Raw genomic sequence first — 23,245 nt, forward strand, 5'->3', positions numbered from 1 at the left:
AATTGGCTTTTAGAATTGTTGAATTAAAATTGAAAGTATGCTACATAAACCTGAGTCTGGATGCAGTGGCTACAAATAAATTCAAGTGTGAGAGTGTGACCAGAATAAGCTACCGTTTATAAAGAAGCACTTCACTAAACAAACTGAAACCCTGAGGAAATTTCAAATTGTGAAGTAATGGGAACAATCATTTAATATGGAAGGAAGGAGCTAGTGCATGCCTCCTTCCTTGAATGTCTCATAAGATCAAATCGTGGAGATGACTGAAACAGGGAAGATAATTTAGTGGCAACATAACAGATTACCAGTTAGAGAGGCCAGACCCCTGAGAGCTGATTGCATTAGAGGGAGATGGGGCTAAGATTAGGACACAGGTATGTTCAGAAACAGACTGACATTTAGCTGTGTTTCCCACCACTTCCACCCCCCACAAAGTTAACACATTTAGCCGTCCTGACACTTTGTAAACATTCCTGTATCTGTCTTCAATCATTTTTCTCTCTCTGAAGGGTTATCTCTTAGAAGCTTTGACATAACTTTCCTCGGAGGAATCATTTCCACCTAATCTTTTTGTCTTATCTCTTCTTTTTTGTTTTTCTTTTTTTGAGACAGAGTCTCACTCTGGTGTCGCCCAGGCTGGAGTGCAGTGGCACGATGTTGGCTCACTGCAACCTCCGCCTTCTGGGTTCAAGCGATTCTAATGCCTCAGCCTCCTGACTAGCTGGGATTACCGGCATGCACCACCATGTCCAGCTCATTTTTGTATTATTAATAGAGACGGGGTTTCACCGTGTTGCCCAGGCTGGTGTTGAACTCCTGACCTCAAGTAATCTGCCTGCCTCCACCTCCCAAATTACAGGTGTGAGCCACCACGCCCAGCCCACCTTACCTCTTATAAGCATGAGCAGCTCTGCTCCAGTTTACCCTCAAAATGCACACATTGGGATTAGTATTTTCTTGTTATCAGTATGCAGTCAGTTGTCCTGCCATCCCTCCATCACCCTTGTTCATCTTCAGTGCTGCAGTTAATTATAGTATTAAATGCTTGTCTTCCACTAGAGCAAGTCTTTACTGCTGTGTCTCCAACCTCTAACCCAGTGCCTGGCAGAAGTGGGTACCCAGTAAACACTTGCTGGATGATTGACAGCAAGAGGCTCCTTCCAGAGTCTGGCTGTGGCACAGCTGCAGCCAGAGGCAGGTACAGGATAATGGTAGGGAGAACCGGAGAGATACGCGGGGACTAAATCCCAGAGAGTCTTAAAGTCCTAGGAAGGAACTTGTGCTGCACCCTGAGAATAGTAAGAGGCCATCGAAGAATCATAAATCTAAATCTATCCTTGGGTCGCACATCTCCCTTCTAGACTCTAGCTAGTTGATTTCTCAGTCTTAGCAAGAAACTTGAATCCATATCCATAGAAACTCTATGTGGCACATGAAAAACAAAGTATAATTGTAAGTATTATTTATGGTTACATATCCAGTAAGTTTCTAAAGACACTTCCAGAGAACTTTTTGTACTTTATAAAGTAAGCCATCTTATGTATTTAAAGGATAAGTACGGATTTATAAATAACTGGAATAATTTAAATATTTATATTTCCATACAGAAATGAGTATACTGAATTTGGGGATCATGGTAAAAACAAAACCTATGACATTGTTAGATTTCAAATTGAAAAGGCAGTTGGTAGATCTCTTATATCTTCTCAGCAGTTTGATAGTATATACCTGAAAATAAGCAGAAGTAAATACAGAATTATCTTCATCCAAGGAGTTAAATAATAGGAACGTTATATAAGCAAGCACCTTTTATACTTAATTCTGCTTTTGAAGGAATTTAAAATGGAAATGTTTTTAGTTTCTGTTTTATTGATCCAAAGAATTTAAAGCCCCATTCAAATAAAATAATACATAGTGTTAAACTCGTGTTATTTTTTAATAGCCAGCATTTTTGTGGTTTTCAAATGAACCATCCAAGAAATTATAGTATTTCTTCTCTTTTTAAGAAAGTGTACTTCTTCGGGTTGTAAAAGTAATAGATACTTATTGCAGAACATTTAGAAAACAAACTTAAAATGCATCCAGTCTGATCTCTTCCTTCTCATCTTTCATGTTAGTTTCACCATTTAAAAAAAAAAAAAAACTGCCTTTTTTTTTTTTTTAATTACAGGCAATTTTCTAACATGGTTTTCAATTTTTTTTGCTGTAACCATTGCATCTCACTGGTTCCTGTTGGATTCATTTTCCTTCTTACTGAAATAAATTCTTGAGTAGTTTCTCAATGAGGATCTATAAATAATAAACATAAGCTTTTGTCCAAAAATGCTTATGTTTTACACTTACCCTTCAATTATAATTTAACTAGATATGTTATGCAGTTTTCTTAAATATATTACAATCTTGTATTTTGATATCTTGCTGATGAGTTTAAAAGGTACAGTGATAACTTTTGTGTCATTAAAAATAGTTGGCTTAGAAAGCTGTACTTTTCCTTCCTTAAAACAGTTTTTTAAATTTACTGTGCTGATATACGAAGTGAATTAATTTTCTAAATAAGTAAATGATTATGAGTCTTTCTATACTTAACATAAAACAAAATATCCTAAGATTGCTACTTAAATATACATGTACTAGTCAACTACTATGTTTTATAATATACTATATTTGGTGGCATATATTTTCAAAAGCAGTGTTTTGAGTTATATTTTATTTCCTGAGATATGGTCTCACTCTGTTGCCCAGGCTGGAGTGCAGTGACACAATCACAGCTCACTGTGGCCTCGACCTCCCAGGCTCAAGTGATCCTACCACCTCAGCCTCCTGAGTAGCTAGGACTACAGGCACTGTGCCTGGCTAATTGTTTTTTCTTAATTTTTTGTAGAGACAGGATCCATTTAGATGGTGTCCTGCAGCAGTTCTAGAGCACTGCTGTCTAGTAGATGTTTCTGTGATGATAAAAATGTTCTCTATCTGTGCTGTTCAGTAAACCTTGAGTGTTGATATATTCTCTTTTTGCCTTTATCTTTTATCAGCTGAGTAGACATTTTGAATTAATAACTTGATTGATTTTGTACTATGTAATTTAAGATGATTTATTTTTACATGAAGATTTTTTTCCCCCAGAAATTTGAGGCTGATAAGCTTCTTGGTTTTAGTGGTTAAGATTTGCCTATATAGGCTGGGCACGGTGGCTCAAGCCTGTCATCCCAGCACTTTGGGAGGCCGAGGCGGGCGGATCACAAGGTCAGGAGATCGAGACCATCCTGGCTAACCCGGTGAAACCCCGTCTCTACTAAAAAATACAAAAAACTAGCTGGGTGAGGTGGCGGGCGCCTATAGTCCCAGCTACTCGGGAGGCTGAGGCAGGAGAATGGCGTAAACCCGGGAGGCGGAGCTTGCAGTGAGCTGAGATCTGGCCACTGCACTCCAGCCTGGGTGACAGAGCGAGACTCCGTCTCAAAAAAAAAAAAAAAAAAAAAAAGATTTGCCTATATAATAAGCAGGTGAAAAGTACATTCTGGCATTGTAATAGTTTGTATGTTTAGCTTAGGTACTGGTTTCTACATTATAGTCACATATATTCAGTGCATTTTTAAAGTATTAATGCTAGTATATCCTCTGAGGTTACCTTTTTATATATTAGTTGTCATTGAATAAGAAGAATTATAGAAATAATAACTCTTCATATTTCACTCTGCTAAACAAGAGTGTTAATAATGCCTTATATTATTTTTCAGATTGCAAATAGAAGAGTCTTCCAAACCTGTGAGGCTATCACAACAGCTGGAAAAAGTTGTAACAACCAATTACAAACCTGTTGCTAATCATCAATACAATGTAAGCCTTCTGCTTGTCTCTTTTCATTCTTTTATATCTTCGTTCTTTTCTGTATCATAGAGTCTTAGGTTTTCAAAGAACCTGAGCATTTATGCACCTTGCCATCAGGTGCTCAAAATACAGTATCTGATCTGGACTTAGTAAGGAATGTAACTGCTAAAAGTATAGAAAAGGTATTCACTCTACATTGCAAGTTATATAATGGCAAAGAGAAGGCGACCACTGTCCAAACTGCCCTTGATAAGTTTTTACAAAGAAATAAAACACTTCAATTCTCAATGTTGCTAATGTTTTAAATTACAATGTACTAAATAAATATTAGTTTTACTATTTTTAAAAATTATTCTATACCTTTGTGATGAACCATAGGAAAGTTTTTAATGTGTTAACAAAAATTTTTAAAGGTCATGGAACAGTGGTAATTTTTCTCATCGATTATTAAGATCACTTTGCCTGGTTTCAGCTTTCACAGGCATTTTAATGGTCTCATACCACCATGCGAAGTGAGGACTATCTGTACAGTAGTACTCCCTTATCCACAGTTTCACTTAATGCAGATTCAGTGACCCACAGTCAACTACAGTCAAAAATTTTGAATGGAAAATTCCAGATATAAGCAATTCATAAGTTGTAAATCGTGCAACCTTCTGAGTAGTACGATGAAAACTAGCACCATCTTGCTCCATCCCATCCATGATGTGAGTCATTCCTTTGTCCAGTATATCCACATTGTATATGCTACCCACCCATTAGTCACTTAGTAACCCTCTTGGTTAACAGATTGATCGACACATGATAAAAAGAAAGAGGCCGGGCGCGGTGGCTCAAGCCTGTAATCCCAGCACTTTGGGAGGCCGAGGCGGGTGGATCACGAGGTCAGGAGATCGAGACTATCCTGGCTAACATGGTGAAACCCCGTCTCTACTAAAAATACAAAAAAACTAGCCGGGCGTGGTGGCGGGCGCCTGTAGTCCCAGCTACTTGGAGGCTGAGGCGGGAGAATGGCGTGAACCCGGGAGGTCGAGCTTGCAGTGAGCCGAGATCGCGCCACTGCACTCCAGCCTGGGCGACAGAGCGAGACTCCGTCTCAAAAAAAAAAAAAAAAAAAGAAGGAGAGTGAGTACAGAACACCAAGATATTTTGAGAGAGTGAGAGAGAGAGAGACCACATTCACAGACTGTTACTACAGTATATGGTTATTGTTATTCTATTTTATTATGGGTTATTTTTGTTAATCTCTTACTGTGCCTAATTTATAAATTAAACTTTATCATGGATATGTATGTATAGAAAAAACCATAATATATAGAGTTTGGTACTATCTGCAATTTCAGGCATCAAGTGGGGAAGGGAGGTGTCTTGCAACGTATCTCCTGCCAATAAGGGGAAAGTATTGTATATTTATATTTCGAGACATTTTTTATTGTTGTGTATCTTATATATACTATATGTATTATACAATATACACATTTGTTGCATACATATTATGTATACTTTGTGCCAGGTATTGGTCTGAGTGCTTCATAAGTGATCACATTTAATCTTCATTCCAACCCTATGAAGAAACTACAACAGATAAGGTAACAGGCAGAGAGACTGATTTACTTGAGGTAGCGCAGCCAGTAATTGATCAGTCCAGGTGTTGAACTCAGGCAGTCTAGCTTAGGAGCTATACTGTTAACCACTGTGTATGTTGCTGCTGGTGATTAGCAGTTGCTAAAAGGGCTAAGGGTTTTGGGTTTTGAAATATCTGTAATGTAGTAAGTGTGATGGTTTCCTGAAAATAAAATACCCAAGTTAAGTCAAATAGCAATTAACAGCTGGAATTTTATGTCCCACTTTGTTGTTTAAGATTACCTTTGATACTGAGTTTAGGAAAAAAATTTTCTTTAAGACTAGCCTTGGCGGGGTACGGTGGCTCACACCTGTAATCCCAGCACTTTGGGAGGCCGAGGCAGGCGAATCACCTGAGGGTCAGGAGTTCAAGACCAGTCTGGCCAACATAGTGAAACTCCGTCTCTACTAAAAAGACAAAAATTAGCCAAGAGTAGTGGCAGGCACCTGTAATTCCAGCCACTCGGGAGGCTGAGGCAGGAGAATCGCCTGAACCCAGGAGGCAGAGGTTGCAGTGAGCCGAGATCACACCACTGCACTCCAGCCTAGGGGACAAGAGTGAGACTTCATCTCAAAAAAAAAAGACTAGCCTTTAGTATCAACATTTATTAAGTGACACAGGATAGTATCTACCAAACTACCACTTTATGAAATTTGAGTGATTGTTTTATATGAAAGTAGCAAATGCCAATGCCACTAGGGCTAAGTAGATATCTTAAATGAGTGGAACAATGACATTTAAGAAAGTCAATAATAGAGACTATGTGAACTGGAGTCCACATGACCTGTATAAATACATTCACATTTTGAAATTGCTACGGTATGTGAATTAAACAAATCAGGTAAAAGTTCAACTGCATCCAGCCAAGCTTCCATTTTACAGCCTCTGGTTATGCTTTAGGAGGAAAGTAAACTAAAGGACAGGTAAGGTATCAGATGATCCAGAAGAGGTATTTTTCTGTTGTTTTCTGACTTAGACAAATAGATAAAAGTCCACATCTTTGTCCTCTTCCATTCTAGTCTTTTCTACTCTTGGATGGGAATACATACAGTTTTCTGGAGCTACGTGCAAATAGAGATTCTGTTCTATTTTGTAAAACAGTATAGATCTTAGTTGTTTTTGCCTTTCTTCCTCATTGGTGTGCTGCCTCTGTAGCTCCTGACTCAGCTTTTTTGTCCTTTTATGGGCCAGGCTTCTCTGTCGTTTCTACTCTTGTGTATGTTTTTATTACAGTGAGTACAAGAAAGACCACACTTTCATAGACTATAAAGAGTTATTACCTTTCTAGAGGGAAGTTTGGTAGTTTATGTCAAATGCACTATAAAAGGATATATCCTTTGACCTAGCAGTTTTGTCTAGGAATTTATTATAGTGACACCAGTGCCCAAATATATATACAATAATGTTTCTCTCTATTGTTTAAGATAGGAAAAGATTGGAAACAAATGTCCCAAACTGGGGAATGATTAAATATTTTAAGTCATTATTTTTGGATGGTAGGATCTACAGTGATTTTATCCTAATTTTCTTTTTTATAAAATCTTTTCCAATAGTTGGAATTGTCACAGTGAGCACATATTGCCTGAATTGTTGGTAAGCAATAAAGTTATATTGGGAAGGGGAAGATTGGAAAGGAAAGAAAGCCAGGGAAGAATAGCTAGCCATGATAGTACCCTACCGATTGTCTAAGACTTACCTTCTTTAAACAACAGTACTTTTTAAATATCTGCTTCGTGCCTGAGATACATACCCCTGGTGAATAAAGTAAGTAGAAACATGTTACATTGTGAACTCCTTATTATATAAAGCTATAGCACCCTCTATAAAGATAATTAACATTAAGTGACATTTTAGTTCAAGATATCAACCTTTGTTAAGGTTGTCATAGTGAAAATAAGTCATTATAGTAATGAGTCTTTAAGATTTTTACATACAGAGATTGACTATAATCTACCACATTGCATTTGAATGTTTAATCACTATTTTTTTGGGAGTAAACCAGGATGGGCACCTGCATAGCTTTAAAAAACATATTCAGTGTTGTAGTGTAATACCAACTATAGAAAGAATATAACATTTTTGTTATTTATTAGAAGAGGACATTGACTTTTAAAGATTGAGAAACATAAGTGAACACAGCAAGAATGATTTAGAGGAAACATAATAAAGACTTTTAATAAAAAATTTTAACTCAATATAATGTTGAAATGTTTTGAAAGTCTTGCCAGATAAAGCTATATAAACATGAAGCTCAGTGTTTCATTTTAACAGTTGAGCTTCTTTGAATGCAATTTTCAGAATAAAAATATTTTTAAAAATTGTACAAAAAAGTGAAAGAGGGACTGGGAAATTGCATATGTATTTGCAAAACGATGTTCCTACGTTTGGTCAGAAAGAAACCTTGCATTTATCCACAGCTTTTCACCCACCTATGGCACATAGGTGAATTTACCTGTATATATGTAGAGAAAATACCCAATTTTGTTCTTGGAGCTATTCTAAGAATTAAATTCAGATTTATCTTTTTAGTTCACAAACTATCTGGGTATAGTATCTGTCATACTTGTCATTCAGAAACCATCTGCTGAGCCAAAAAGAATTATATGATTATTTTTATCTCTTAGAATACTCCATTGAAATCGCACCCCTGAAAACCATCTTCTTACTAGGATATGACATGTCAGTTTTTTTCCCTAAGTGGCATTTCCTGTACCTTAAATCTTCATTAAGTGTCTGAAATTTGAATCAGTTCATGTAGGTCAGCATTTTCCACAGTAAATATTTTGTAACATTAACTAGGTGAGAAAGTCATGTAAAAAGGATTCTGTGTTTAAAGAACTTGTAGTTTCTGATTATATCCTCCTCTTAAATTGACATTTCACTTTAATATACTCAAGATAGGGAGGCTTTAGGAATTTGTTTAATCCTGCATTTATAAACATTTGAACATCAAATTTCCCCCATTCTTTGAAGTAGTGAAAACAGACAGTGGGAAAAAATGGAGATGTCAAAGAATGGTTTACTAGAGGGCCCACTGGGTGAGGGGGAAAATTATTTATATTATTATAAAACATATTTATTATATTATAACTTATATTTATCTTGTTTGGCACCTTATAAAAGAAAGAAATTGAGCTTTAGAAATACTATGTAGATTGACCCTGGCATCTTTTTGCAGCCCATGTGCTAATCGGTCATTTTTCAGCAGAAGAGTGGAAATGGGACAGGACAGAGGGGTTGAGCGTTGTGCCTTCATGTTTTCATTTGCTTTTAGCTTTTTAGCATTGGTGCTCAATCCAGAGGTTTACAGATTATAGTATCTATTATTAACTAAACTCAGTCTCAATAAATGAACAAATGGCTTTAAAAGATTTCTGCAGAGAAACTGTCAATTAGAGATAATACTAATAAACCAAACATGTGAACAAGAAAGTGAAAAAACTGAACTTCTCTTGCTTCTAAAAATGGTTTATCAGCCAATCTTTGAGGTGACAAACAGTGATGACGTAATCAGATCTGAAAAGAACTTGGCCCTTCCAAAAAGGAAATTATCAGTATCATTTTAAATATGGCTTGTCATGCCCTGTCTTTAATGATGACTCAGTTAGTGTCTATGGTGGAATCAAAAACAACTCTAGATATTCCAAGCAGAAAAGAATGTAATGTAGGGAGCTGGTTACAAATGATTTATGAATACCAAATGGATGGGCTGAAGTTGCAAAAGGGGGAAGAGATCAGGAAGCTGCTGCGGAGGTGCTCCTGCAATACAAAAAAAGAGAAGAAAAATCTCCCTCCCTCCCAATTTCATTCTCCTATTGGCAGAACCCCAGCTGGAAACCCTCTAGCAAGGGAATCTTGGAAATGTAGCCTGCAGATCTCCTGCCGCCCTGCCCTTAACACCAAGGCTAGAGCTGAAGACTTGTTGCAAAATAACTGGCAAAGTGACCCTTGACCTTTGTGGGTGTTGTACCTTGTTATATTAGCTATTGCTGAGACAAAGCTATCGCAGTGTGCAATGCATTTAAAAACTAAGCACACAGAACATGAAGACAAATCATGATATTTTGAGAGCAAAACGTAAAGGTATTTTGTAGTTTTGCCAAAACTTACTCTTAAAATTATGTACATTCTTTCATCCCCTTAAAATATTTTATCTTGTGTATGCTTCTAGTGTCTATTTATAAATATAGTAGGTACATTTGTCCAGTTTATAAAGAGATATATGCGTAGTTCATGCTTTAAGTTTTTTGCTCACAGAGGTGTATAATCAAAGTATAGAGTCAGCTGATGCGTAAGGTTCTTTGCAACTCCCTCCAACTTTGATTCCAAGTAAGGGTGACTCTGTATGTGTGTTCTGGTTGACTTTGTGAACATCGTATCTAGCCTATGTAAATTTCATAGCATTCTTTATGTATTCCATGGCCTCTTATAACCTTTCTCATAAGGAATTCCTTCTCTTCTCATAAGGAATCATGTCCTCTGTTGTCTAGACATTTGTTTTCAATGTTGCTGTATGCTAGAATCACCTGGGAAGCTTTTAAAGCAGAAAAATAGGCCAGGTGCAGTGGCTCATGCCTGTAATCCCAGCATTAGGGAGGCCGAGGCAGGTGGATTACCTGAGGGCATAAGTTCGAGACCAGCCTGACCAGCCTGGTGAAACCCCATGTCTACTAAAACTACAAAATTAGCCGGGTATGGTGGCACATGCCTATAATCCCAGCTACTTGGGAGGCTGAGGCAGGAGAATTGCTTGAACCCAGGAGGCGGAGGTTGCAGTGAGCCAAGGTCGCGCCTCTGCACTCCAGCCTGGACAACAAGAGCGAAACTCCATCTCAAAAAAAAGGAAAAAAAAAATACCCTCAGAAATTGATTTGGTTAATCTAATGGGGAGGCCAGCCATCTTAAGTTTTTAAACTTCTTGGGTAATTCTAGTATACAGCCACTGATCCAAAGAGATGAGAACTTTTTATAGTTCTGCCATCTCCTGTTTAGGGTGGGGTGTTTAATAATGGTACTTGGGAGGAAACCTCTTTCTAGCAAACCTAGAACTTTTAAAAGGAATTAATATTTTCTTATTTTTGTTAGAATTTCTGCCCCACAATTTGAAAAAATAAGTTTTCTCTCTCTCTCTCTCTCTCTTCTTTTTTTTTTTAATTTCTGGTAAAAGCTCTTGGCCAGAAAGAACTTGAAAACCGTAACTATGCTCAGATGGGTAAGAGAGAAAAAAGAAAAGCTTACCTAGTAAACTGGTAAGTTGAGGTAAAGCCCCAGGAACTAGAAAGGAAATTCATTTGTATGCATATATACTCTATTTCCTTCAGTGTGGCAGCCGACTGTTAGTCTGCAGAACTAAGATTTGGGGTTTGAGTGGTTAATCTTTTAAAGTTCTATGCATAAATTTGAATTTTCCTGAATAGAAAGGATGTTTGTAGGACTGTATCATTAGGGCTTTTCAGTAATATTTGCCTGTTATAATATATAGTATAAGTATACTACATGCTTTTTCCGTTTGAATTTGCACACAAAGGACTGACCAATTCTAAAGAAATAATTTCCTCCCAAGAGATAATGACACACTAGGCAGAAATAGAAGCATTAGTTGAGGGGAGGGGGAATAATCTCTCATAGGGATTTAACATGCAGAACCATGATATTCACAGCTGTCATGCTCACTTCAAAAGTTAAAAGCCTTTACAAAGACTGCCTTGACAAAACAAAGTATTTCTGCAAACAATAATCTAGAAATTTATAGATGTCTGTATTATAAATTTTAATTGGTAGTGGGTGGCATTTATAATTTTAGTCAGTGATTACAGTTCCAGTAATGACGGTTGAACATCTATATACCACATCCACAAGGGATTTTCAACATTTGGTTGCATTTTAGTCAAGAATAGACTGGTGTAGTTGCTCACGCCTGTAATCCCAGTGCTTTCCGAGGCTGAGGCGGGTGGATCACTTGAGTTTGAGACCAGCCTTGAGTTTCAGACCAGCCTGGGCAGTATAGCCAGACCTATCTCTTCAAAAAAAATTTTTAATTGGCTGGGTCTGGTGGCATGTCACTGTTGAAACCAACCTGGCCAACATGGTGAAACCTGTCTCTAATAAAAATACAAAAATTAGCCAGGTAATCTCAGATTGCACACGCCTGTAATCTCAGCTATTCAAGAGGCTGAGGCAGGAGGATCACTTGAACATGGGAGGCGGAGGCTGCGGTCAGGTTAGATTGCACCACTGCACTCCAGCCTGGGCAGTAGAGTGAGACCCCATCTCAAAAAAAAAAAAAGGTTGGGGGGCCAGGCGCGGTGGCTCAAGCCAATAATCCCAGCACTTTGGGAAGCCGTGGTGGGTGGATCATGAGGTCAGGAGATCAAGACCATCCTGGCTAACATGGTGAAACCCTTTCGCTACTAAAAATACAAAAAATTAGCCAGGTGTGGTGGCACGCATCTGTAGTCCCAGCTACTTGGGAGGCTGAGGCAGGATAATCACTTGAACCTGGGAGGCTGAAGTTGCAGAGAGCCAAGATTGCACCACTGCACTCCAGCCTGGGCAACAAAGCAAGACTCCATCTCAAAAAAAAAAAAACAATAATTTGTGTTCTGTTGTGAAAATTAATTGTATATGATGGATATTTTGGTAAAAATTTGTAACTGAAGACTAAAGTGCTTTCTGAATTGACATTTATTTCTGTACAGTCAGTTGCACAGTGGTCTGTGATCATTGGATAGAAGATTGGTAATTAAAATTCACACAATATAAAAGCTGTTTCTACTCCAGTCTTACTAAGATTTTTAGTGGCTGCCAACAAGTTAGATATCTGACTGCTTTAATATCATTTCATTACAGTGCCTGAGCTCCACTGAGAAACAAAATGCCCAAAAGGCAAAGAGCTAAAAAGAGAAGAAATAACATTATCTCAAAACTGCAATCTTCTCCTAAAGAGAATAGTTCATATCATTGGTAGTTTATTTGTACAGTTAAGTTTATTTGTAGTGTCAAGTTGTGAATATAGTATTAAGATTATCATTTCTGCACTGTTTAATTTTAAAAAATTACCTCAGTGACCTTGGTTTTGTCCTAACTATAAGTTTATTAACAACTTAATGGCCATGGAAATCATTTAAATCTCCTTTGATAATTACACATACACTGAAACTACTTATCTGATACCACAGAGCAGAATTTGGGTTATGAGCCTATCTTAGACATTATCAAAAAAAAATTTAATGGCTGGGTGCAGTGGGTCATGCCTGTAATTCTAGCACTTTAGGATGTCAAGGTTAGAAGATCACTTGAGGCCAGGAGTTTGAGACCAGCCTGGGCAGTATAGCCAGACCCTATCTCTTCAAAAAAATTTTTTAAATTGGCTGGGTTTGGTGTCATACCCCTGTAGTTCCAGCTAGTTGGGAGGCTGAGGCAGGAGAATAATTTAATCCCAAGAGGTTGAGGCTGCAATGAGCTATGATCACACCACTGCACTCTAGCCTGGGCGACAGAGTGAGATCCTATCTCTAAAATTAATTAGTTAACTAATTAAATTAAAACAATAGTATTTTTGTAGTACAGTATTAGTTAAATCTGTATTTTATTTTTGAGACAGGGTGTCACTCCGTTGCCCAGACTGGAGTGCATTGGTGCATTCTGAGCTCACTGCAGCTCCTGTCTCCTGGGCTCAAGTGATCCTCCCACTTCAGCCTCCCAAAGAGCTGGGACTACAGGTGAGTGCCACCACGCCTGGCTAATTTTTGTAATTTTTGTAGAGGCTGGGTTTTGCCATGTTGCCCAGGCTGGTCTTGAACTCCTGAGCTCAAGCAATCCACCCACCCTGGCCTCCCAAAGTGCTGGGATTACAAGTGTGAGCCACTGCGCCTGGCCTAATCTTTATTTTGTTATTTATTTATTTTCTTAGAGACAGAATCTCACTCTGTCGCCTAGGCTGGAGTGCATGAGTAGCATGCTCATAGCTCATTACAACCTCAACTTCTTGGGCTCAAGTAATCCTCCTGCCTTAGCCTCCTGAGTAGCTGGAACTACAGGCTTGTTCATGGCTAATTTTGTAGCGATGGGTCTCACTTTATTGCCCAGGCTAGTCTCAAACTCTTGGTCTCAAGTGATCCTCCCATCTTGGCCTGGCAGAGCACTGGGATTACAGGTGTGAGCCACCATGCGTGGCCATAAATTTTGTTTTAAAACAATCTTCTATAAATTATCCCATAGTTGAACAGGCCCTGAGGACATTAAAGAGATGTTCCGTTTTTATTTATTTATTTTTATTTATTTATCTATTTTTGAGATGGAGTCTTGCTCTGTTGCCCAGGCTGGAGTGCAGTGGAGCGATCTCGGCTCACTTCAAGCCCCACCTCCTGGGTTCACGCCATTCTCCTGCCTCAGCCTCCCGAGTAGCTGGGACTACAGGCACCTGCCACCGCACCCAGCTAATTTTTTTTGTATTTTTAGTAGAGACGGGATTTCACTGTGTTAGCCAGGATGATCTTGATCTCCCTACCTCGTGATCCGCCTGCCTCACCCTCCCAAAGTGCTGGGATTACAGGCTTGAGCCACCGTGCCCGGCCCTGTTTTTATTTTTAAATAAATTTAAATAAATGTGGGATTAATTTTAAAGTACTTAAATTTCTCTAATAAGAATGTTTCTGTTTTGTTATTGCTATCGTTGTTTTGTATGTCTGAGTTTTCAGACTACTTTTTTTTTTTTTTTTTGAGACAGAGTCTTGCTCTGTCACCAAGACTGGAGCGCAGTGGTGCGATCTCGGCTCTCTGCAGGCTCCGCCTCCCGGGTTCACACCATTCTCCTGCCTTAGCCTCCCAAGTAGATAGGACTACAGGTCCCCGCCACCATGCCCGGCTAATTTTTTGTATTTTTAGTAGAGACAGGGTTTTACCGTGTTAGCCAGGATGGTCTCGATCTCCTGACCTCGTGATCCACCCACCTCGGTCTCCCCAAGTACTGGGATTACAGGCCTGAGCCACCGCGCCCAGCCTTCAGACTACATTTTTAAGAGTTTTTGTTTACTACAGATTGTATCGTCAGGGTACCTTGAAACTATGCTTCTGCGTGGCTATCCTCAAGCTCTGGGCTCGAATAAACTGTATAGTTATTTTCTGAATCTCATTACTTAAGATTGACATATACCTGTCAAGGACAGTAACTACCATGGTTTCCAGTGCTTTGATGATACTAAACACCTTGCATCTGAGGTTTTATGTTGTTGGAGCATTCATTGTATCCCTGGGGATTGCAGCTCTCTCTAAGTTTGCTGTGGTGAACCAAGAAATAAGGCATATGCAGATTTCTGCAGAAATTAGGATTCCATGAAAGATATTGAGGCCATGAGGAAGGCTGGTATCTTTGAGTGCAAAGTGGTTTAGGAATATAAAAAATTTGCTTGGATTGAATCACATGGAAGTTTGTCACTGACTTGTGTTCAGGAACTATGAAACATGAATATGTAGGCTGAGAAAGAGTTTATCTTGATAAGTAAACAATTAAGAAATATTTTGGAGTGTAAAAAAAAAAAGTTTTTGTTTACTAGGCAAGTGTAGAGGTAGGCTGCAGTACCCCCAGGAATTAAACCAGTGATGTACATGGTTAGCACAGAAAGATAAGCATATATTTTTAGTCTGTTTTTCTAGTTTTAACATTAACTTCAATTTGAGATTGAAGCATGTAAACCATTATTTTTTTTCTTTTTTTTTTTTTTGAGACAGAGTCACTCTGTTGCTAAGACTGGAGTGTAGTGGCACAATCTTGGCTTACTGCAACCTCCATCTCCTGGATTCAAGCGATTCTGCTGCCTCAGCCTCAGAATCTGTAGCTGGGAATACAGGCATGTGCCACCACGCCCAGCTAATTTTTTTGTATTTTTAGCAGAGACTTGGCCATGCTGGTCTTGAACTCCTGACCTCAGACAATCCGCCTGCTTTGTCCTCTGAAAGTGCTGGGATTATAGGAGTGAGCCATCGCGCCTGGCCCCGTGATTTTTTGAAAAATCTGGGTAGAATTCGGTAATTTTCTTACTATTCATTAACATTACTAATTACAACTTAATCTGACCCTTACTCTTATCCCTAGTATTGATTTTAAAGTTCTTTTCTAATTCTTAATTTGTACCTTTGATTCAGGTCCTCTTGCATCTGACACGTGACTCTGGGTTGGGACAGTTTGACAACAACATTTAAAAAGTTTTCTCTCCACAGCCAACTAGAATGTGTGCCCTCTGTAAAGTAGGTCATCTTGCTTTACCAGTGGGCTTATTTGAAAACATTTTTCTTGTTAAACTTCCTAGCTTCTCCAGTGATTTTACACAACAGCCTACTGAAGGTAGAAACAGTATATCATCAGTTCTCTTTGCTATTTCCTGAATTTAACTTGAGACTGAGGCCAGGCATGGTGGGTCGTGCCTGTAATCCCAGCACTTTGGGAGACTGAGGCGGGCGGATCACGAGGTTAGGAGTTCAAGACCAGCCTGGCCAACATAGTGAAACCCCGTCTCTACTAAAAATACAAAAGTTAGCCAGGCATGGTCGGGCACACCTGTAATCCCAGCTACTCCAGAGGCTGAGGCAGGAGAATGGCTTGAACTGAGGAGGTGGAGGTTGTGGTGAGCCGAGATTGCACCACTGCACTCCAGTCTGGGCAACAGAGCAAGACTCCATCTCAAAAAAAAAAAAAATTTGAAACTGGCTGGATTTCAGTCTTCCCCAACAATACAATCTATGTCATTCATTTGCATTTTTTTTTCAGCATGATGATCTTGTCCTAGGTAGCTCTTTGTCCATTACTGCATTTAAAACGTTCAAGGCCCTCCCCTCTCTAATCATTGTAATCCATGTAAAGCCATTTTAGAAAGAGAAGGCTGTCTTACTGTCTCCATATCTTAGCACACCCATATCTCAGCACAATGCCTAGCATATCGTCATGCTTAATCTGCTGAAGCTCAGTGGAGTTGGAATTTTATTCCCAGTTCGTACATATCAAAAAATGAAGATCGAGTCCTTTCCCTTTGTCTCACTCCTACCTTTATTTAACTAAAAAGTAGATACTCAAGGTTGTCAGAGTTACCTTTTACCACTAATTTGACAGTCTCTCATAAGATGTATTTTTAGTTTTAATATCAATAAATCAGTAGAAACTAAATGTTATCCTTTATAACAAATCCTTATTGTTAAAATAGAGTAAGCCTAACTACCTGAGGCTGAAATTTATGGAACAATTTATTTGTAAGTTTTGAAATGTATTTCATTGTTTTTGAAGCTAGTCCCCAGATTATAATTATTCCAGCTGACACACAGGACATTATTCTCTGGCAGTTTCCACCCAGCCTATTGATGCTTTCTTCACCACGTTGGCCCCTTCAACGAGTTTCTGATGGTTTATACAAGTGAAGTGTTCCTAAAAACAAACAAACAAATGTCTCAATTAACTAAGTAATTGAACAGAACTTGCATATTTTCAGTAAAAAGAGTAATGTTTTACAAATGAACAGTTCTAGGATGGTAACAGTAGGAGGGAACTTCTTCATTGTGTTAGTACCACTGCTTTTTAAGCTGGCATGCATGGAGGTACACAAAACTACAAGATAAACATAACACATGGTCCTGACGTGTCATTTTTATTTGGACAGGAGATACTCTGTTTTTTATTTCCATGTTAAAAATAAAGATGTATTATACAGGTGAATTTAGAGGTCACATGAAGTTTTAAATGGGAATTTCAGAAAAATGTTTTGCTTGTGCCTGAGGTGATAAGTATATACTTACTCCTTTCTCTTGTTAAACTAACTTTATTGTATGGGAAGAGAAACAGGTTCAAGGAGGTTGCACAGGGTCAGGATGAGAAAAGGTCCATGTCCTTTTCTTTTTACCAATGCTTCCCGAACTTTTCACTCCGTAAAGAACCTGTTCTGGCCGGGCGCGGTGGCTCAAGCCTGTAATCCCAGCACTTTGGGAGGCCGAGACGGGCGGATCACGAGGTCAGGAGATCGAGACCATCCTGGCTAACACGGTGAAACCCCATCTCTACTAAAAATTACAAAAAACTAGCCGGGCGAGGTGGCGGGTGCCTGTAGTCCCAGCTACTCGGGAGGCTGAGGCAGGAGAATGGCATGAACCCGGGAGGCGGAGCTTGCAGTGAGCCGAGATCTGGCCACTGCACTCCAGCCTGGGTGACAGAGCAAGACTCCGTCTCAAAAAGAAAAAAAAAAGAACCTGTTCTATGATCTGCCTGCCTCCAAGAACCCCACGTTTGAAAGATGTGACCTACGACACTGCATCTGTTCAATAAACTGTTTTACTGTTAATCAAAAACCAAAGAACTACAAGTTAGAGTTTTCGATCAACACAAGCTAACCAGTTAACCACACTGAATTGATATAATTTTGGCAAAAGGCCTTTTTGGGGGGAAATGGGCACATTACGCGTTACATAAAACTTGAGGGGATAATGAAAGTGACTGGAATTATTACTAATTTAGAGCCTTAAAGATATAGGGACCCCTAGGAGTAACAGGTCCCAGGTTCTGAACTACTGTTCAGAGGCCTGCTGCCTCGAAACTTAAAATCTAGTCATTAATGAATGACTAAAAAGAGAATGCCTGGGCAAGTGTGGTGTCTCACACCTGATATCCCGACACTGTGGGAGGCTGAGGGGGGTGGATCACCTGAGGTCAGGAGTTCCAGGCCACTCTGGCCAACATGATGAAACCCCGTGTCTACCAAAAATACAAAAAATTAGCCGGGCATGGTGGCGGGTGCCTGTAGTCCCAGCTACTCAGGAGGCTGAGGCAGGAGAATGGCGTGAAGCCGGGAGGCGGAGCTTGCAGTGAGCCGAGATCGCGCCACTGCCCTCCAGCCTGAGCGACAGAGCGAGACTCTGTCTCAAAAAAAAAAAAAAAATACAAAAAATCAGCCAGGCGTGGTGGCGGGCACCTATAATCCCAGCTACTTGGGAGGCTGAGGCAAGAGAATCGCTTGAACCCAGGAGGCAGAGGTTACAGTGAGCTGAGATCGTGCCACTGCACTCCAGCCTGGGCAACAAGAGCAAAACTCTGTCTCAAAAAAAAAAGAGAGAGAGAGAGAATACCTGTGTTTCAGAGTGAGCATGTTGAATTGATGCTTTTATTTCCTTTGCTGTTTGCATATAGATTGAATATGAAAGGAAAAAGAAAGAAGACGGAAAGCGAGCTCGAGCTGATAAACAACATGTTTTAGACATGCTATTTTCAGCCTTTGAGAAACATCAGTACTATAATCTTAAGGACTTGGTGGACATCACAAAACAACCTGTGGTATGTATATGTTCATACTAATCCTTTGAATATGCCCTCCTTCATTAACATGACATTACTGAAAGTGTATCATACATGGTTTCATTCATATTTACCTATGCTAATGACAAATTTTATGACAACAGTCAGAAAAGATGCCTTAATGTAGCCATTTTTTGGTAACATCAGTTTTTATTTTAGATTTTAGTACACTTAATATCAACAATTCTTTATGAAGAAAAGAAGTTGTCCTCGTGTTCATTTATTCTTGACATTAAGCCTGAAATCTGTTGATAGCATTTCTGGTCTTTATTTTGTTTCCCTGTCTTCCTCTGAAAAAGCTTAACTCCTTCCCTTTTTTTGGAAAACGTGCCTCATAGAAGAATCACATTCTTGAAAGAATTATACTGTTTTGTCATTGTGGGAGGGTTTATCCCTGTCTTGTGGATTGTTCTCTGTGGATTTTTTTTTTTTTTTAATTAGAATCTAAGTAGGTCCTTTTAAACCTGAGCTGAACTGCACTTCATTATGCTTGCAGAGATTGTGATTAGGTTGGCCTGTTCCCCATTTTTAAGGACAAATTTAACAAATTGGTATTTTAGAAAGTTTATCTTTGTTTTATAAATAGTCATTTTTATCTCTTCTCTAGGCTTTTGTGCATTTACTAGTAATTTGCATTAATAATCCATTTAAAATTATAGTAACAATAAGAAATCCAAATTCTTTCTCTAGTCTTTGAGTCACATTGTTTTCCATTTAACTTTCTCCACCGTATGTTACCACAGTATCAGATTAAGTATTTACTTATAGGTTTCAGAAAATTGAATGGAAACTCTTTTTATCTCATTTGCTTTACCATTTTGTCCACTCTGCCAGTATACTCAAGAATATGTTGATTCTTGCTGCTCCATTTATTTGATTCAGAATATGTAACAAAATAACCAATTTTTAAAAAATCTTAACATAACCAAATAACCTATTTGTGAAATAACTTGATTTTTTAAAATTTATACAAAGCTTTAGGAAATTAGTTATGAAATTTTAGTGTTCATTATACAGTTTCTTCTGCAGAGATTTCTTTACCATTGTACATCAACCTTTCACTTTTTGTTAAAAATTTTAAATTCCAAAAGATTTACTTTTTAATCAGAAGAAAGTGTTCATGGTGCAGTATTATCAATTCATCCCAATGACTTCACTCCCTTTGGCATCAAAGCCTTAGAAACAGCATTCTAAGCTAGATTAAAAAATTTTTTTGAAATACACTAATTCAATAGCCAAGCTGTGTTTCTTCTGTTTTAATGAAATTTATCTTTGTGTGTGTATATGTATATATACATCTGTATGTAAAGACCATTCCAGAAACTCTGAAAACAGACAAGAGATTCTCATGGAATTAAACACAAAAAATTAGATATGGAAAATAATCACTTGTAGAGGGGCATTCAGATGATTAGGGAAAAGTTTCTTTGCCTTCACATGGGATATAAGGTTTATTCATTTTGCATCAAAGAAAAAGGATTACTAGTATGTCTTTTGGTTTTGGTTAAGATATTTTTTATATGGTAGTACTCAGTGAATCTCTTACAACAGAACTTCTTAATTCCTAACCAGTGGGTGGACTTCAGGGGATCCATTAAGTTCCTGAATATCCTGAATATGTGCAAAAATATATGGATTTTTCTGGGGAACATATCCATAGTTTGTATCAAATTCTCATACAAGCCACTGATATTGAAACTAACTTTTTAAATAATAGTTTTATTATTTAGAGACTAAATTGCCTCAATAAACATAAGATTCTTGAAGGCAGAGTTGTGTGCTATTCCTGTCCCTAAATATTCATATACCCCATAGTGTAAAATATGGTAAAAATTCAGTAAATATCTCATGAATTGATTTGAAAAAAGAAAGTCCTCAGTCTCCAAGGGCCCACCATATTTTCTTCAGATGGATTTTGGCAGGCCTCTCACGTCATTTATAGTGAAGTTGGGGGAAAGAGTGCCAAGAAAGTGTGGAATGCCTTCCCCAGGCTGGGTGTAGGCCAGAGGTAGGGTTACCTCCACCTAGAGGAGAGGGCAGGAAGTGGTCAGCATGGATTCCAGTCCATTGACTGGGAAAGAAAATTGCCAAAGCCTAGCTCTCCCCCAAGTAGGCAACTATCCCCCTTTAGAAGGATCCCAGGACATAAGTGAATCTGTACTAATGGTCATCAGTACCCAAGAGACTTGAGGAATCTATTCTAGCATGAAGATCTGTGGTCCAGGAAAAGGGATGTCCTGGTATAATAGAAAGAACCCTGGATTTGGAGTATGAGATCTCAATTCAAGTCCCGGCTCTACCATTTAGCCAAATAGTCCTGGACAAAGTACTTAAATACATTTAATACATTACTTATATATTTAATATTTAGTTCACTTAACATATGTAATAATATAAAATTTGCCAGTATGTTCAAATTATAATTTTTTTTTGCGGGGGAGGGGGTTGTTTGTTTGTTTTTGAGATGGAATTTTGCTCTTGTTGCCCAGGCTGGAGTACAATGGCACAATCTCTGCTCACTGCAACTGCCACCTGCCAGGTTCAAGCGATTCTCCTGCCTCAGCCTCCTGAGTAGCTGGGATTATAGGCGCCCACCACCACACCTGGCTAATTTTTGTATTTTTAGTAGAGACGACGTTTCACCATGTTGGCCAGGCTGGTCTTGAACTCCTGACCTCAGGTGATCTACATGCCTCAGCCTCCCAAAGTGCTGAGATTACCCGTGAGCTACTGTTCCTGGCTAAAACCTTCATTTCTATAAGCAAAATTATTGGCTAGAGAAACTGTGCTTAGGTCCCGTCTTTTTCTCTCATTTGCCAGTATGTGACTTACTTACATAAGCAACTAGAAAGAGTGAAAGTTACTCATCGAGGGCCGGGCGCGGTGATTCACGCCTGTAATCCCAGCAATTTGGGAGGCCGAGGTGGGCAGATCACAAAGTCAGGAGATCGAGACCATCCTGGCTAACATGGTGAAACCCTGTCTCTACTAAAAATACAAAAAATTAGCTGGGCATGATGGCGGGTGCCTGTAGTCCCAACTACTCAGGAGGCTGAGGCAGGAGAATGGCGTGAACCCAGGAGGTGGAACTTGCAGTGAGCCAAGATTGTGCCACTGCACTTCCAACCTGGGTGGCAGAGGTGAGACTCAGTCTCAAAAAAAAAAAAAAAAAGGAAGTTACTCATCAAGGAGGCCAAGCTGTGGTAACTGATATAAAGTCAGGGACATAGTATCCATTTAAAGAGATATTATCTTAGTCTGTTTTTTGTTACTTATGATAGAATACCTGAAGCTGGGCAATTTTAAAGCAAAAGAATTTGTTTCTTAAAATTTTGGAGGCTAAGAAGTCCTGGGTCAAAGGACCACATCTGGTAAGAGGCTTTTGCTGGTGGGGACTCTGCAGAGCCCTGAGGCAGCACAGGACATCACATAGTGAGGAGGCTGAGTGTGCCAGCTCAGGTCTCTCTTCCTCTTCCTCTTCCTCTTCCTCTTTTTATAAATCCACCAATCCCACTCCCATGATAACCCATTAATCTATGAATGGGCAGAACCCCCATGACCTAGTCACCTCTCAAAGGCCCAGTTCTTACTACTGCCACATTGGGAATTAAGTTTAACGTGAGTGTTAGAAGGGACAGATATACAAACCATACCAGATATTTTTATAGGGTTTAACTTCTGGATTTTTCCCCCTTAAAAATAGAAGATTTCAGGAGGCCTGTTATTTCTCCTGGTACTCTGGTTTTTAACCTTGAATGGGTTATGTCTAGCTTTTTTCACATTTTGTTTTATCTGTCAAATAGAAGCATTTACAGCATTTCCTTTGAAGATACAAATCATGAAAAACTTTTATCTAATTGCTCCCTTTGAAACACCAAACTGCCAATACCACTTTGAGCTTCAACACTCTGTTTTCTGTCTAACAGTGTTCATTTACCAGTGTTCCTCTACAGCATACTTGTATTAAAAAGTGTCATTGAAAACTAGCCCTGATTAGAACTGGACCGCTTAATTTCCTTTTGCACCACCTACCCAATTTCAGTTCAGGATTCAGAAAAGTTTATTTTTATTTTTGTTTTTATTTCTTTTATTTTATTTATTTATTTTTATTTTTATTTTATTTTTTTTTGAGATAGTCTTGCTCTGTTGCCCAGGCTAGAGTGCAGTGGTACAATCTCGGATCACTGCAACCTCCACCTCCCAGTTCAGGCAATTCTTCTGCCTCAGCCTTCCGAGTAGCTGGGATTACAGGCGCCCACCACCACACCCAGCTAATTTTTTTTTTTTTTTTCTTTCTTGAGACAGAGTCTTGCTCTGTCCTCAAGCTTGAGTGCAGTGGCACGATCTCAGCTCACTGCAACCTCCGCCTCCCGGGTTCAAGAAATTCTCCTGCCTCAGCGCCCCCAAGTAGGTGGGACTACAGACATGCACCACCATGCCTGGCTAATATTTGTATTTTTTAGTAG

General features: G+C 38.9%; 1 protein-coding gene across 2 annotated transcripts in view; it reads left to right on the forward strand.

The window, feature by feature from the left end:
- GTF2F2 (general transcription factor IIF subunit 2) overlaps nucleotides 1–23,245 on the forward strand; it is a 170,336-nt gene that overhangs the window by 133,793 nt on the left and 13,298 nt on the right. For both annotated transcript variants that reach the window (XM_025364650.1, XM_025364649.1), the window contains exons 6-7: nucleotides 3,738–3,837; nucleotides 18,615–18,758. In XM_025364650.1, the coding sequence (XP_025220435.1) occupies nucleotides 3,738–3,837; nucleotides 18,615–18,758 (244 nt within the window). The remainder of the gene's footprint in view (nucleotides 1–3,737; nucleotides 3,838–18,614; nucleotides 18,759–23,245) is intronic.

Source organism: Theropithecus gelada, chromosome 17, assembly GCF_003255815.1.
Source record: "Theropithecus gelada isolate Dixy chromosome 17, Tgel_1.0, whole genome shotgun sequence".
Taxonomy (NCBI): domain Eukaryota; kingdom Metazoa; phylum Chordata; class Mammalia; order Primates; family Cercopithecidae; genus Theropithecus; species Theropithecus gelada.